Genomic DNA, 15,168 nt, shown 5'->3' with positions numbered 1-15,168 from the left:
GGCCTTTGAATGGAGGGTTGGCCGACTTCGACGACCTGCCCCATAGAAAAAAATCCCGTCAAATAACAGTAGTAAGTATTCTATGTACAGTCAGATGCAGAGAAACGCGATCCCCCCTGCATACAATCAGTCTATGCAGGGGGTTCACCTCTCTGTGCATCTGACTGTCCTTTTCCTTAATTAGAATACGATGCCGATAATGCCCGTAAACGGATCTCCACTATTTTTGTTACGCCCTGTATATGACGAAGTACTGTAATGTTCTAATATATTGTTTATTTCTTTACCTGTCTTCTTCAATTTCCTCTTCAACTGGTGCAGGTGCAATCGTGCGTCCTCGCTGTCGGCCTCTTCCGGAAGCTGGCAGAACCTCATTTTGGTTATCAGATGTAGCTACAGTTGTTGCACCAGACCTGTCTATAGAACTGTACTTGCTCTTAGCCTTGGTTTCTTTGCCTATTTGGTTGTCAGCATCTGCTTTTTGAGGACCATCGTGCGAATTGTGAATAGGCGCGGCTGTAGTTGAAGAGGTTTTGTTTTCGTCTTCTTCGTCGTAATAGTAGTAAATGTATTCATATTCATAATCCTGCCCATTTGGTCCCTTTTTGACTTGGATGCGAGAGTGTTGTTTTTGCTCTGAACCCGCAGGTTCTAATTTTACATTTGATGACAACAAACCACTGTTTATGTCATCTATGGTATCGAAATTGATAGGAATATAATCGTAAGTCTTCTTCACAGCAGGAGGTGCAGTAGTTAAAATAGGTTTTTGCGTTGTTGTATGGGATTTGTCACTTAACTTCCCGGATTCAGACATGGCTTCTAATTCTATTTTCATTTTTGGGTTAGTATCTTCATTTTTGACATTCTCTTTAATTTTGATATCTTCTATTTTAGATACCGGGATATCGATCTCTATTGATTCAGCTATTTTACCTTTCTGAACTTTCTTAAGTATTACTCTTTTATCTTCTTCGATTGACACGATACCTTCTGAGGCGTGTTTCCCGCCAATTTTGCCATTGACAATTTTTTTATTACTCGTATCATCTTCTGGTCTAAAATTTCGATGTGATGGATGTTTTTCAGGAATCTTATGCGAGCTCTCAAAATTTCGTATTGGGCCTTGTTGACCCGCGCTGACTAAAACATATTCTTCCCCTTGTCGAGGCTCGGTAATTATCTGTACCTCAGCAATAGCTTGGTAGACCGTGCAGACTAGCAAACATCTGTAACAACACAAACGGAAACATTATAAAATAGATAGATACCATGGGAAAGTAATGTTCTAGCGATAAGATCCAACAATTTATGAGTCAGCAAGATGACATCTGGCTGTTGCGCCTTAACAGCCGCGCAGCCTCACGCCTCGACACAAAGAATGAGTCATCCACATTTCATCACTCCGGTCCCGGCGCTTGGCGCGATTTCGCTAGCATTCCAACAGATATGTCAAGTGCGCTGGAGTCCACGATGTAATTTATGTACTGCTTACGTACGTATGCGCGAAACAACTAAATGTCTAAGTTATTTTGTAACGTTTCGGCACATTTGCGTATACCTACATACGTATAAATAAAATATCTGACATGCAGTTGCAATAAAGTACGCAAAGAAATACTGAGAAACCTTATGAGTCTAGTTGACTAAAGTCGAACATTGCAATACACTGTTGGAAATAAGTGATGTGGTCGTGAGAAATGTTAGCGAAAATCGGAGCGTGGGTGTTTATTACGAATACTAATTCCACACAAGTGCAAATCGATGAGGTAATGTGACATCGCTAACACTTTCGCCTATAGAGATTCTCACGCGATGTATGGAATTACACGTTACGGCGGGTTTGCGATAGTTATTTGTTTATTAACCTCGAGTTGTAAAAATAAAATGCTTACATGCCTCTTTAGCACTTCCGACTCCTAAAATTAAAACATTTTAGATTTCGACAATTTCCGATGTGACCCAGTATATTCCACCATATTCCATAATAATAAACAAGTATGTAAATTTGAACCTCTAGACGAAAACTTCCAACATTTTCAACACATTTTTTTATAGGTACCTACACCCAAAAAAATGTCTTTAACCTTTTAACCGCTTAGAATTTTTCATCGCGCGTGCTCCGCCGGTACTTAGTTACACGAAATTTTGTCTTATTTATCACTTTATCATACTGCGGCGAAATAAGCTGGATATTGTATGTCTTATATCTATATATCAGACTACGGCGGTTAAAATGTCCATAATGTTGTAAATGGTCCAGTTATAAGTAATACTATATAATAAGTACATCGATGCCTATGTTTATTAAGTAAAAATTAAACAGCGATGATCCATATCGCGCTCACAAGGATTATAAATCCAATTATTGAAGTCGGAAGAAATTGCTTCCGCGTAATTTTGCTACAAAGTCATGCAGCGGTACGCGGAACTGAGGGTGGGATACGGCATACGCCAGTGATGGGCGCGATATTGATACCATTTTTCTATAAACATACTTGAATATATTTTGAATATTGATTAAATTCGAAATATATTTTATTCACTATATGCATGTATTCATTTACCCAGAGGTGTAACGTGATTTGTGGGAGTGTTATGCTTATGACCCATATTTAATTTAATCAACAGTCTAGAAAATAGGTATTAAAATGAGCTCGATAGTTGATAGTAATTATACCGCCGGTGCAACCGGACCGGTACATGCGATACCGGTTCCAAGAGTTTCAATTTCACTGGATGTAAGGTCGCACCGATCGCAAGGCTATGTGATCGGACTTCTACTGACACAGGTATCAATTCATCACAAACGTTTTACGAAGTTCTACACACAGTACTAGAGCATCGAAGGCAAGCTTTTGATCTCTGTAAACATTACTATAGTACTTATTGTATAAGTCTTAGTTTTTTATAAGTCCAACAGCATTATGTACGTCTCTCAATCACGACAATCACGACGTCTGGTTTTAAAGCCGTACACTTAAGCCAGAAGTGCTTAATAGTCATGAGTGTAAGTATTAAATCCATTACATGCCTTTTTAATGTTTTTCCACAGGCAACTAATACTCATCGAGACAATTCTAACAACCCCAAACATAATAAGTTTGAGTTGTTTGTCACATAGTTCCCATGGCCACCTCCTGTTTCCATCATCAGATCAGCTCCATGCCTTCATATGCGAATTTGCGAACTTTCAGCACTATCGGAAATCTAACTACCACACTAACTAACAAACATACATACTAACGGGCCAAGTTAAGTAAAAGCTTGTAAAAACGAAGGTAACCTGTTTATTACTCATATTGTAATTAAGTAGTAATTTGTATCGCGTTGAACCCACTTTATACCCTATTGGGGAGGGGCGAGTTAGTGTGGTTATAAATCTTGTTAATGTGTCTGTTTCTATGTATGTAATACCACAAAATAAGTAATAGTCTAGTAATAATAAAGCGGTAGTACGCTAATTTCTCTAGCACATCCAACAGCTTGAGTGGCTAGGTACATTTTGACTTGTGAGGTGTAGTTGGTGGTGGATGGTGCATTCTAATTCCCAATTCGTTCTCAGAATCAAGCACCGACAGGAAACAAATAGGAAATATTATTGCTTAAAAATCTTTAGTTTTTTGTTATTACTACATATAAAACAATGGAAAACCAGGTTTAGATAAAATCATATAGATAAAATATTAAGATCAGAATAACAACGAATTATTTTTTAAGCATGTAGATTTTAAGTAAATTAAATGTAAATAATCAAATTCTAAACTACTAATTGACCAATGCTCCGAATGCCAGTAGGCGCAAGGCTAAGCTCGTTATGCTTCTTAATTAAGTTACCAACTTGGTTAATTGTCGTTTTAATGTAGGCAATACGCATTCTCGTTTATTTGAATTCATAATCATAACGTTGATTTAACAACCAACAGTTTAAATATATCTGATTTTATTGCTTATTATAATCTAAAAGTCAAGATTATAATAAGCAATAAAAGGATAGGAACAGTAGGATTGTTATTGCTGGGACGTAACGTAACCGACCTATTTTAATTTTGAATAACCCATTTGCATTTGCCTCTACGAACTCGTAGCGCCTGCGTAGCATTCCCTGACACTTGTAGCGCCTGTAAGGATGCGTATCCAGATACCTACAAAAAAATTCAATACCGTTTATAATATTTATTTGATGTTACAACAGTGCGAATAGTATTCCATTTCATTCGCACTGTGTAGGTAGGTATATAATTTTGGTACAACATAAAAAATCGAACAAGTAAAATAATTTGTCAACTTTTAACCTTTTTTATATTACGTTGGTGGCAAACAAGCATACGGCCCGTCTGATGGTAAGCAGTCTTCGTAGCCTAAGTATGCTTGCAACTCCAGAGGTTCGTATCCGTATTGACAAAAATTTTAAAGTTGAACATACATATTTTATTCTTAGACGTGATATAATGAAACGAAACAGGTTTAAGATATCAAAATATTTGAACAACCGGCGCGGGTCAGGCCCAGCATCACCGTAATCGAACGTATTTGAGCAGAAACGTCGATTGTTATCCGTGGGAGCAATTTTACAGGCGGCAGTAGATCAAGGACCGAACACTATTCTCACACGATACTATGCTAGTGGATACCTACTCACTGCCGCAGCTAATGCATCTGAGCGTTTCTTTTTTTTGTTATTTTTTGCCACTTTTGTGTTATTTCTAGTCAGGATTGCGAGCCCTTTTCATTCTTATACTTAGGAGAAATCAAGTGTCCATAAATTTCCATAAATTGTTCAAACTTTCCTTTTTGTAACTGCCATACAAAGTATATGGGGAAATGGTAACATAATAGGAAAAAGGTCTGGGACATTTTTTTATCCCATTAGGATAGAAAGATCTCGTGATTCTGAGTAGAAATAACACATGCAGAATTTTAAGTGGCATTTTTTAAAGAAAGGCGCAGATACAGAATTTCAAGTTTTACAGACAAAACTCAAATAGCAAATAGAAAAATATTTTCAGATTAAGTTGAGATTATTGTTTGGGTGTAACTTTACTGGCGTTGCCAAACTACCTACCGTCCAAAATATCCGCGAAGTAGATCAACAAATCTTAATAACCGAAATTTACGTTAACGCACATTAACGTCTTCATTCTTTGCCAATTACTTGTATAACAGTACTAAAACTCGTAATAACAATTTATTATCTAGAAAATAATGGGATCTACACGGGCGAAATATTTTTTTTTTTTTGTAAAAAGAAACCCTCTGTTCGTCGGTCTTCAGGTCCAAGTTGTCCCTCGTTACTATGATTTTCTAAGATATTGACTTATCACACAGGAACTAAAATTGGGTAGTGGATTTATTAAAAAATTATATGCCAGTGATAAGACGTACAATTAGCTGAGATTTTAAATTGCTCTATGTACTTATACATACATCATTTTAGCCAGGTTGGTCAGGTATAAGGAAAGGCACCTTGATTCAGTAGGTAACTAACACACACCATACATTTGTCACCGTTACCTTATATACTAAAATAAAACTATGTGTTTTTATCCTTTGCTTGTAAGAAAATAGTCTATGAAAAATATTTACGCGTAATGTATACTAGGATATACATATTATCTTATAGAAAAAAAATGGTTGTTTGTCGGTTTACGGAAGATAATTTTGCGTGATAACGTCATAAGAAAACATTGATGAAAAATTGCATAGATTGCATTTTATTAATGATGAATTATCATTATTTTGTATAATACAAAGAAGGAGTTACCACGGAGATCTGTCCACGACGTGGCCGTAATGTTACCATGGAAATCTGTCCACAACGTTACCATGGGGATCTGTCCACAACGTGACACTTTTTCGTGCATGCTACTCTGGTGTTCATCAATTTATTAGACGTTATCACGTCAAACAAGACAAAAAAAGTGGCATTTAAAAACCTAAAGAGAACATCAGAAGTCGAGTAATTCGTATTTCAAAAAGTTTATTTTTAATAATACATTACCATAAATTATTACCTACATTGAATACATAATATATGAAATATTATAATTTTAAAAAAATGTTTATACATATATTTATTATATCGTCCCCATTCTATGTATTACTTACCTATGAGAGAACTAGTAAGAATAAGGATGTAGAAGATTGTCCGTTTATTTAAAATTGTTATATTTCAAGGTAAAAATAAACTTAGTTTCACTTGAAGTCTTAATTAAGTAATCACCAATTACTGATCTGGAAACGATTAACAGTAATTATCCATTATATGAAATATTATTAGCGCTGCACGGAGAAACCCGGATCTGAATAATTTCTCTATCCGGGTGTTAAGATTATACAATCAACCAGTTATCATTAAAATATTTGTCAAGTCGCGGTAAGTAGCCACTACACCACACACGCATGTCAAAGATTAATCGACATAATCAATACACAGGTACGTCAATGTTTTATATTTTATCACACGCAGCTACCTACATTTTTGGCATTAAATTATAATTTGATTGCGTTGCAACACCAATAGTTAACGATTATTATAGAAATGGTTGTGCATGAAATATTATTGTCTGATTATGCCGATTAGCAAAGTGTTCAAGGTTCGTAAAAGGCAAAAAAAAGATTGAGAAAGGTTTCCTAATAAAGTGACTTTCGTAAGTAGATACGATTGTAAAGCATTTATTGGGCTCAGTCACGCAAGTTCGGTATAGCTGTAAGCACCAACTCCAAACTTTGGCACCTGTGGTTATGATTGGGTATTCGTTAAATGAGGCCGGTTCGGCTCACTGCCGGTTCATTCCAACCGCCGCAAAGGTCACATCGTCTACTTACAGAAAAGGCAGGTCGAGATCCTATACATATACGTGACCGCGTAGTTATATTTCCTGCTTCTATCTTTCTATCAAGGTGATATTGGTTGGAGACAATAACTGTACACTGTACAGTGTCCTGCCACAAGGTCCGCTCGGGGGAGCCAGCGCGAGGTCGCGGGTGAACGTGCGCCGGCGTCGAGCCACCACCAGAATACGCCGCTATTCTTACAGATTAAACTTATTTGCGTCATTAATCCGCTTGTTATGGCAAAAAATGGTTATATCTTGTTCTGACGCCATGCGCATGTGAGATTTGAATATTAATTTCCTTTAATAATACTTAGGTACAGGCAACTATGACTAGATCCATAGACCGATGCAAACGGACAACAAAAGGAGTTACTTAGATGACTGCATACTTATAAAATTCACGTTTTCATGAATTTTATATATTCTTCATTCTAACTTGACACAGTAAAAATGAGAAAAAATAACTGCAATAGGCTACTAGACTCATATCAAATCTATTACTGTATTACTTGACTTAAGAAACCAATGTTTGTAGATTTTGGGTATTTCTTTTAAACTTTGAAAACGTTGTCGACCATGTAGTGACGTCATAGGACTCGAAGCTAACTTCATATTTAGAATCGTGGAGATACACTAGAGCGTTCGGCCATTCTCGGTTCGGCTCAGCATTGTTTTGAGCAATTATTAGGGTTGGCACAACTTGAGGTCCCTTTGCGTGCTCAATCACTGATAAGATATTGACTTCAATTTTGAAAAACCTAAATAGCTGAAAGGGATAGTGCAATACATTAGAGAGAAGCATGATTTTTCCCTGAATCGCTGTCAAACTTCGGTTTTGTAAGAAGTGTCATTTTTGTACGGTAGTACTATTATTTATTCTGTGCTTATACGAGGAAAATTCGTCATATAGTCTTTGCTGTGACATTGGCATTTATGACTGTGACGTCTCTGAGTTTTGAGGTTGTGATCTTGTGATCGTAATATTCGTGATCGTTACCGTTTTACTATTTGTAACACATATATCCACGTTATTGCTTTCCCGTTTAATTGAAAAAAGACAATCATGGATATTGGATTCGTGAAGGCGGATAGCACAAATTTACCAAGAATCGACACCTTGATGGTCGCAATTTTTTTGGGCTGGATCCAGGTTTCTGCTCTACCGAGCAGAGGAATTGAATGTAAAGACTTCTATGTAAGTACAGTGCAATAGGTATACCATGTAAACTAGTGGAAGTCATGATTTTTAAATGAAAATTAAAAATTACCATTACCACCACAATGAACGATGGATAAATGTCAAATGTTGTTTTCGACCCGAATGACGTCGTACCACAACAGATAATCTATAGACTAACATGGCTAATATAGTTTTTCGTCAAAGTAAGATTTTTTAATATATTTATCATACTCGCCGACTGTAATGGTTGAATTAAGATTTCGTATACCAAACTATAATTACTTTTCATGTATGGGCTCCCAACTCAACTATAATAGTATTTTATGCAACCGTTGTTTAAGAGAGGTCAAAAAAGGCGAGTGGCGTGAGTAACAATTTGAGGCGAAGCCGAAAATTGTTAATAAAGACGCCACGAGTATTTTTTGACTCAGTTAAACAACGTTGCATACAATACTTTTTCTACGACAAAGCACTTACTTTGAAATAAAATTGTAAATTTCACAAATACTTTTCATTTCATCTATCGCGATTTTGAAGGCATTTGTGACTTCTTGGGCCAATCACTGATGTTTCTTCAGGCGTAAACACTAAGTTTTCGTCTTCATTCATTTTAACTTGAAAGACACACTGTTATTTAACACAAAAGTTAAGTTTTTATTCGACAACCACAATAACCCACCCAATAACCTCATTCAAGAAGTAACAAAGAATGTAGGGTACGGGCGGGAAAATGAATGAATGAAATTAAAAAAAAACTTGTCTATGGTTCACTTATTTGTCACAGACGACATTTAAAATAAGGTTGGCAACATTGTATTTCATACAATATTCTTTAAGTGGTCATTACACGAAGTATCGAAAAGTACCAAAAAGATACTGCGTGTATGCAAAAATGCGTTTTTGGGGAATAGACTAACAGTGGCGGATCGTTCAAAGAACTCGATTCCCACCGGCTTGTCTAATATCAGCCTGTTGAGTACTTTCATGATCGGTTCATGGAGAAAAGGAAATCAAAATTAGCTCCGCGTTCCCTACGAATATTTGTGACGCGCCGCCACTGTAGACTAAAGACTTGTTTTGACAACTATAAGGTAGGGTTTTAAAGATATGAGAGTAGAAAAAAAATCTTTCGATACGCTGTAGTCAACTATAAAAAAAATTACTAATCACATGCCGCCGCGCTTCCATAGAGCGGGAGACGGCGGGTGGGTGCTCGCGCGTTTATGTCTTTTGTACAACATCTTTGTCTACTTATTTAGGTTTAATAGTAATTTATAAAAAGTTCACCTTTCATGGGCTAAAAGTCGGGTGAATAATAGCATTTCCCACCCTAGGGTGGAAGGTATTTTTTTTAATTTGTACTTCGAGCAACGACAAACATCCATATATGCCATATTATTCAGTTAAAAGCTCTCATATTAGCTTTCGCATTTCCAGACCAAGTATTATCGAAATTAAATGTTAATTGCATTGTAATATACGACCGACTTTAAAAAAGGGTCAAGTAGCCTATTGTGTGTGTAAGACAATGTACGTAATATAAACGTGTTAGGTAGGAGAGTACATATTAACGTAACTGGTCATTATGCAGACGTTGTGAGAAAATTACTTCAAAGATGCGTCGCTGGAGTGGGGATATAAAGGTAATATTAAGATTTGCTGCACGAAATAATGCCGAACATTTATGTACAATTAGGTAATGTGTGGTCACAGAAAGTTGTTGGACGCGCTAGGTGCGTTGCATTGTTTTTACTTTCGAATAAAAAGTAAGAATGACCTATGAATCAGAGGATGTAATAAAAATTCTCTTGCAGTGCGGTGTAGTGGCTATATTTCGTGTTGGCACGGCGCGTGCGCCGCATACCGCGCTGCGACGGCGGGATGCTAGCGGAATATCTACACAAATGGACATCAAGTCCTTCGTTCGAATTCGAATCATAATCGTAGAGGCTATTGAACGCTAACATTATATTAGATACCTACACAAACTAACATCCAATCCATGAACTCAAATGCGATATACCAAATGGCTTAATGTGATACTGATATATAATAATTTATTGTAATTATATAATATAATATAAGTTCAGTTAATATAATGTAACACTTTAGGTATTCATAGATTAATCAAGTAATCTAAGCTTTACTACGTGGTAGTTCCGAAGTAGTTAAAAATTGCTTATATAATAGATTGTATAGGCACTACATACATTCCTATCAACAATGTTGTTTGTATAATAAATTATGTAAATTCTTATCGAAAGAGTTTAAGTATAACCAACAAAATTATCTTTGAATAAAGGTGTACAAATAGCCAATTAACAGTATCCTCAATAGTACATAAATAATATACGATACTGTTCAAGTAATTTTTTTGTTTATTTATTTGTACACGTTCGTTATCTAAAATGTAACAAATCATTGCCCGTTAATTTACGCATGACTAGCCTGAAATGTAATGAATGTTGTATACAGTGTGTCCCTGGCCATTGGACAAAGCCAAAATGCACATTTAAAATTAGGGTATTAGAACCCGTATTATGCAAAGTGTCTTACCAACCGGTGTGGCGGTTACGAAGAAATTAACAAATTATGAGTTTTTGTTTTGGAGCAATCTGTATGGGTTAGTACTGTTAGTAGCTCCGAGGTAATACATCTTCATAGAATAGTATGAAAACTTCTTCGACCTTTTCGATTATCTATTTTATTTATGACACTTAAGATTCTGACTTTTGATAAATATCATCATTGCCGAACATTTTCGAACAAATTGTCAAAGACACTGCCAATGATTAATACAGTATGTTTCTTTTGGTTGTCGATTATTAGAAATAACTTTTGTTTGAAAATTTATTTTTTTATCTTTTGTTCCAAATTATATTATATTGTTATTAGTGCTTGGCCGAAATTTCTATTTTAGTACAGGCTTTTATCAATGACTGTACTTTTCTTACCACAGAGGTAACTAATACTCATCGAGACAATTCTAAAAACCCCAAACAACATTAGCTTACGCTATTTCACCTTCTATCTTTTTGACAACCGGTTTGGCCTAATGGGTAGTGACCCTGCCTACGAAACTGATGGTCCCGGGTTCAAATCCTGGTAAGGGCATGTATTCGTGTGATGAGCATGGATATTTGTTCCTGAGTCATGGGTGTTTTCTATGTATTTAAGTATTTATAAATATGTATATATTACTAAGTAATTAATTTATGTTCTCATAATAAGTGAATTGTAAAATTCTTAATGGGAATAAATGAGCTTTAAACCTAAAACCTATATATTATATATATCGTTGTCTAAGTACCCTCAACACAAGCCTTATTGAGCTTACTGTGGGACTTAGTCAATTTGTGTAATAAAGTAATAATGTCCTATAATATTTAATTTAATTTATCTTCATAATCAGATCAGCTCGATGGTACCATAATATTGCATTCGGGAAGTGGGTAAAAATTAGCTTTTAAGATTTAACCCACACTAATTAACAAACTTACATACTAACAGGGCAAGTTAAATTTTAACTTTAGAGCATTCCTGAGAAGTAACCCTACGTGGGATTTCAAGGTTCGTCCTATGGATAAGGACACACTGTATATAATATTAAAACAAAAACAGCATACATACACGTAGTTACGTGCAGGTGAACGTAACAGGTGCGATATATAACGGGAATGGGGCATTATTAAAATTAAATTAAAGATTATTTCTAAAAGTAGATCTAAATATCGTCAAAACAATATTGTTACATTGGCTATGTCTCACTGCGTAATTGTGCGTAAGATTTAGTAAGAGCCGCAACTTCGTTAGTTTCGGCTATCTCAGCACTATAATGAGACTATAATGAGTAACTTTTGTATACAGACGCCTAATTTGGTATGCAACTGAATGCAATCTGCAGTTTATGACATGAAACAAAACCGCCGCTTGGCACAGATTAAAATCCACCTGTTACCTGAAAATGAACCGTCACAATGTTAAATGATAGGAAATTCCCAAAACCTGATCTAATTCATTCTGCACGTGTTACGTTATGCCCTAATTTTAATGTAAAAATTCGAAATGTACGAATGGGTAAACAGACACAGTCGGCATTTGACAAAATAACTAGAGACCAAAACTTTACATTTATAAATATGTTAATGACTGTTTGAAGGTTAATTTAGTAACTCATTTGAGTATTTCTAAATGTTATAGAGGTTGTTAAATTCTTTTTGGTATTTAGCTGTTCCAATCCGCATATTATAAAGGTTAACCGGCGTTACAACTATCCTATTATAGTTCTAATCACGACGCGGGTGTTAATTGTTACGTGACCGTAATACAGTAGATTACTAACTGTAAGGTTGACGAACTGTAGTACCGTTTAACATTACGAATTGCATTACTGTTCACTTAAGGATAACTCATAAACTAGTACCTATACCAAATGTAACCCAGCAATGCCATATGAGTTTTATCCAAGAACTATAATAAATAGAACATTACCAAATAAGTACCTACAAGAATAGGGGTTGGTGGCGACGTAATGGATAGACACCTTGATACTTGCTGAATGGGTATGCTTCCTCAAGCGGAAAATCAACTTTTACCACAATGCCGGGTGAACACGTTTCGTAAACAGGAACTCTGTGTGCGTAGGTAAGGTAAGCCAACTGAACGATCGCGAGTTGTGCTGATACCACACCCTTTCGTTTCGAGTTCTAACTTAAAAAAATCATTATGTGTAACACTAGTATATGCCCATCCCTTTTTAATTCAATTGCTAACGCGCATAACACATATAATATTAAATTTTTTGGTCTTTTTATTTTTTAAGTTTTAATTTTCAATTTTAGTTTTATGTTTATGCAGCACTCGTTCCTTTCTGGCCAAACGGTCCTGTCACTAAAAGGTATCGCACTACGGGTATGTTTCAAATAAGTATCCAAGGCAAGCGTCATACGTGTTGTTGAAAAGTTTCGTTCTCAATTCAAATGGAACTTTATTGAATGCAAATGCTTTGTTTCTTAATGAAAATACATTTCAGATGTCAATTCGTCATGAATCGCATCATAAGAACTAATTTTTTAAAAAATGGGAACAATGTAGAACTATGTACATTTAAATAAAATAAAACAAATCAGTTTACAAATGACGGAGTTCTGAGTTAGCAAACACAATAGCTCCTCCTTTTTTGAAGTCCGTTAAAAAGGTAATAGATAAATATACAATGCCTAATATGCCTTAAAGTGGAACCTAAGGTACAATTGAAATGATTTAAAGAACATCATAAAATAATTGATCTCAGAAAGTGTGGTGCGGTGATAGCACGAGTCGAAGAAAGCCAGCTAAACTTGTCCCAGCGGACGTGGGAAGAGCGAATGGGAAATTCGCTCCGACCCAGTGAGCCTGCTGCCGTTGAGACACATGTGTGCATCAGCTAAACCCGGCAGTAGATGAGAGCCTGCGGTCGGGCACTACTACGACACGTGCAGTCGTACACCCTCGCACATCTCCAATCACACCTCAAAATTCTTTATGTATCTGCAATTTTATTCTTGCTCATTTCTTTTAATTTCTTTAAAGATCGGACAGAATTTCCAGGTGCGGCCATATGCGGCACACAAGTAAACAAGTTTTATAGAATGCTCATGACAATGCCTTTATAAACTTAAACTAAGGGAAAACATTGTAAACGCGTTGAAAAACTTACCATAAATAAATATTAATAATAATAATAATATACCGCAGGGCAGCTTGTGGCGAGCTGTTGGGGAGTAACGACCCCACGGACCCGAGTACTCCCGAGAGTCGGTCAGGGTCTCCGTCTCCGGCGTGTCTTCGTCGGTCGGAGTGGACCCCAAGGGGACCCGCAGGACTCTCAGCTCTGGCTTGTCTTCATTGGCCGTCCAGAGAGGAGTCGTTAGAGCTAAATGCTCCAGGAGTGGAAGTGAAAACTTGCATAAGACGCGAGTTGGCACAGTGGCTGTTATCAGCCACTGGGTAGAAAGCGGCGTACACCTCTCGACACCCCTGAGCCGCTCACACCGGTGTTGCTCCTGGTCGTCTTCACGACGGCATTTTCAGGGGCCCATCTAGTGGGCGGCGAGTCCCCGCCTGCCTCGATAACTAGTGAAAACATTGTTATGGCAGTTGTCCGGATGTCTTTGCAATAACCCAGTCTCATTGTCCTCCCAAACTTCAATCCATAGACCGTTATACTGTTCACTTTACTACAATAGTCCCAATGCCTGTTGCGACCGGTTCATGGGTGTCTATTGTTGCGCCCGTGAACGGGTTCCAGCAGGCGTTCTACATGACATTAAAGCTCTTCAAGAGGCCTCTACGTGTTGGATCTATATCCCCACGCAAGCCTATCAAAAGACCGGGATTTATAGGCCCGTGAAATCCAAGGAGATATAATAATATACAATACGGCCATGTGTGAAAATATCGATACGGATAAAGTACCAAAATTATGTATACACTACCCTAATATATGGCCCATAAAGTCGTGTAACAGGTTTTATACAATGCTCATGACAATGCCTTTATAAACTTAAACTAAGCGAAAACATTGTAAACGCGTTGATACACTTACCATAAATAAATATAATAACAATAATATACAATACGGTCATGTCTGAAAATATCGATACAGATAAATTGCCAAAATTATGTATACACTACCCTAATATATGGCCCATAAAGTCGTGTATACATATTTTTGGCACTTTGATCGTTTCGATGTTTTCAGACGTGACTGTACCTAATAAGTTATAAAAAGTATGACCTTTAACGGGCTGGATATATAGTTATGTGAGTTGGTGTGTGATGTGTGAGAGCATAAGTGTAAGATATAGATAAATAGTGTACCTAGTATGTATACATAAATATTTGTGTGAGTGAGTGCAGATAATGTGGGAGCAACAACGTGTAAAGGACAATGAAGGACGATGAAGGCCAACAACGTACTCTTGGGATCGGGTATTTATGGAAATGGTCACATGACCGTTCTCGCGCATCTGTTATTCTATCCCACGGCTACGGCTTCATCAGCAGTTTAACTACATCAAATTGTACTTATTACATGCAAATACTTAACTCACTAGTAAAACGAAGAAAAAATAATGTGATTATAAATAGTGATTTACCGCAAAGAAC

At 36.5% G+C, this 15,168-nt stretch overlaps 1 protein-coding gene across 2 annotated transcripts in view; it reads right to left on the bottom strand.

Moving 5' to 3' along the window:
• Window positions 1–15,168, bottom strand: part of LOC133517506 (mucin-5AC-like) — a 38,676-nt gene that overhangs the window by 10,516 nt on the left and 12,992 nt on the right. For both annotated transcript variants that reach the window (XM_061850848.1, XM_061850842.1), the window contains exon 3: window positions 288–1,229. In XM_061850848.1, the coding sequence (XP_061706832.1) occupies window positions 288–1,229 (942 nt within the window). The remainder of the gene's footprint in view (window positions 1–287; window positions 1,230–15,168) is intronic.

This window comes from Cydia pomonella, chromosome 1, assembly GCF_033807575.1.
Source record: "Cydia pomonella isolate Wapato2018A chromosome 1, ilCydPomo1, whole genome shotgun sequence".
Classification (NCBI taxonomy): Eukaryota; Metazoa; Arthropoda; class Insecta; order Lepidoptera; family Tortricidae; genus Cydia; species Cydia pomonella.
The sequence above is the reverse complement of the archived record's forward strand: the minus strand, read 5'-3'. Positions and strand labels throughout refer to the sequence as shown.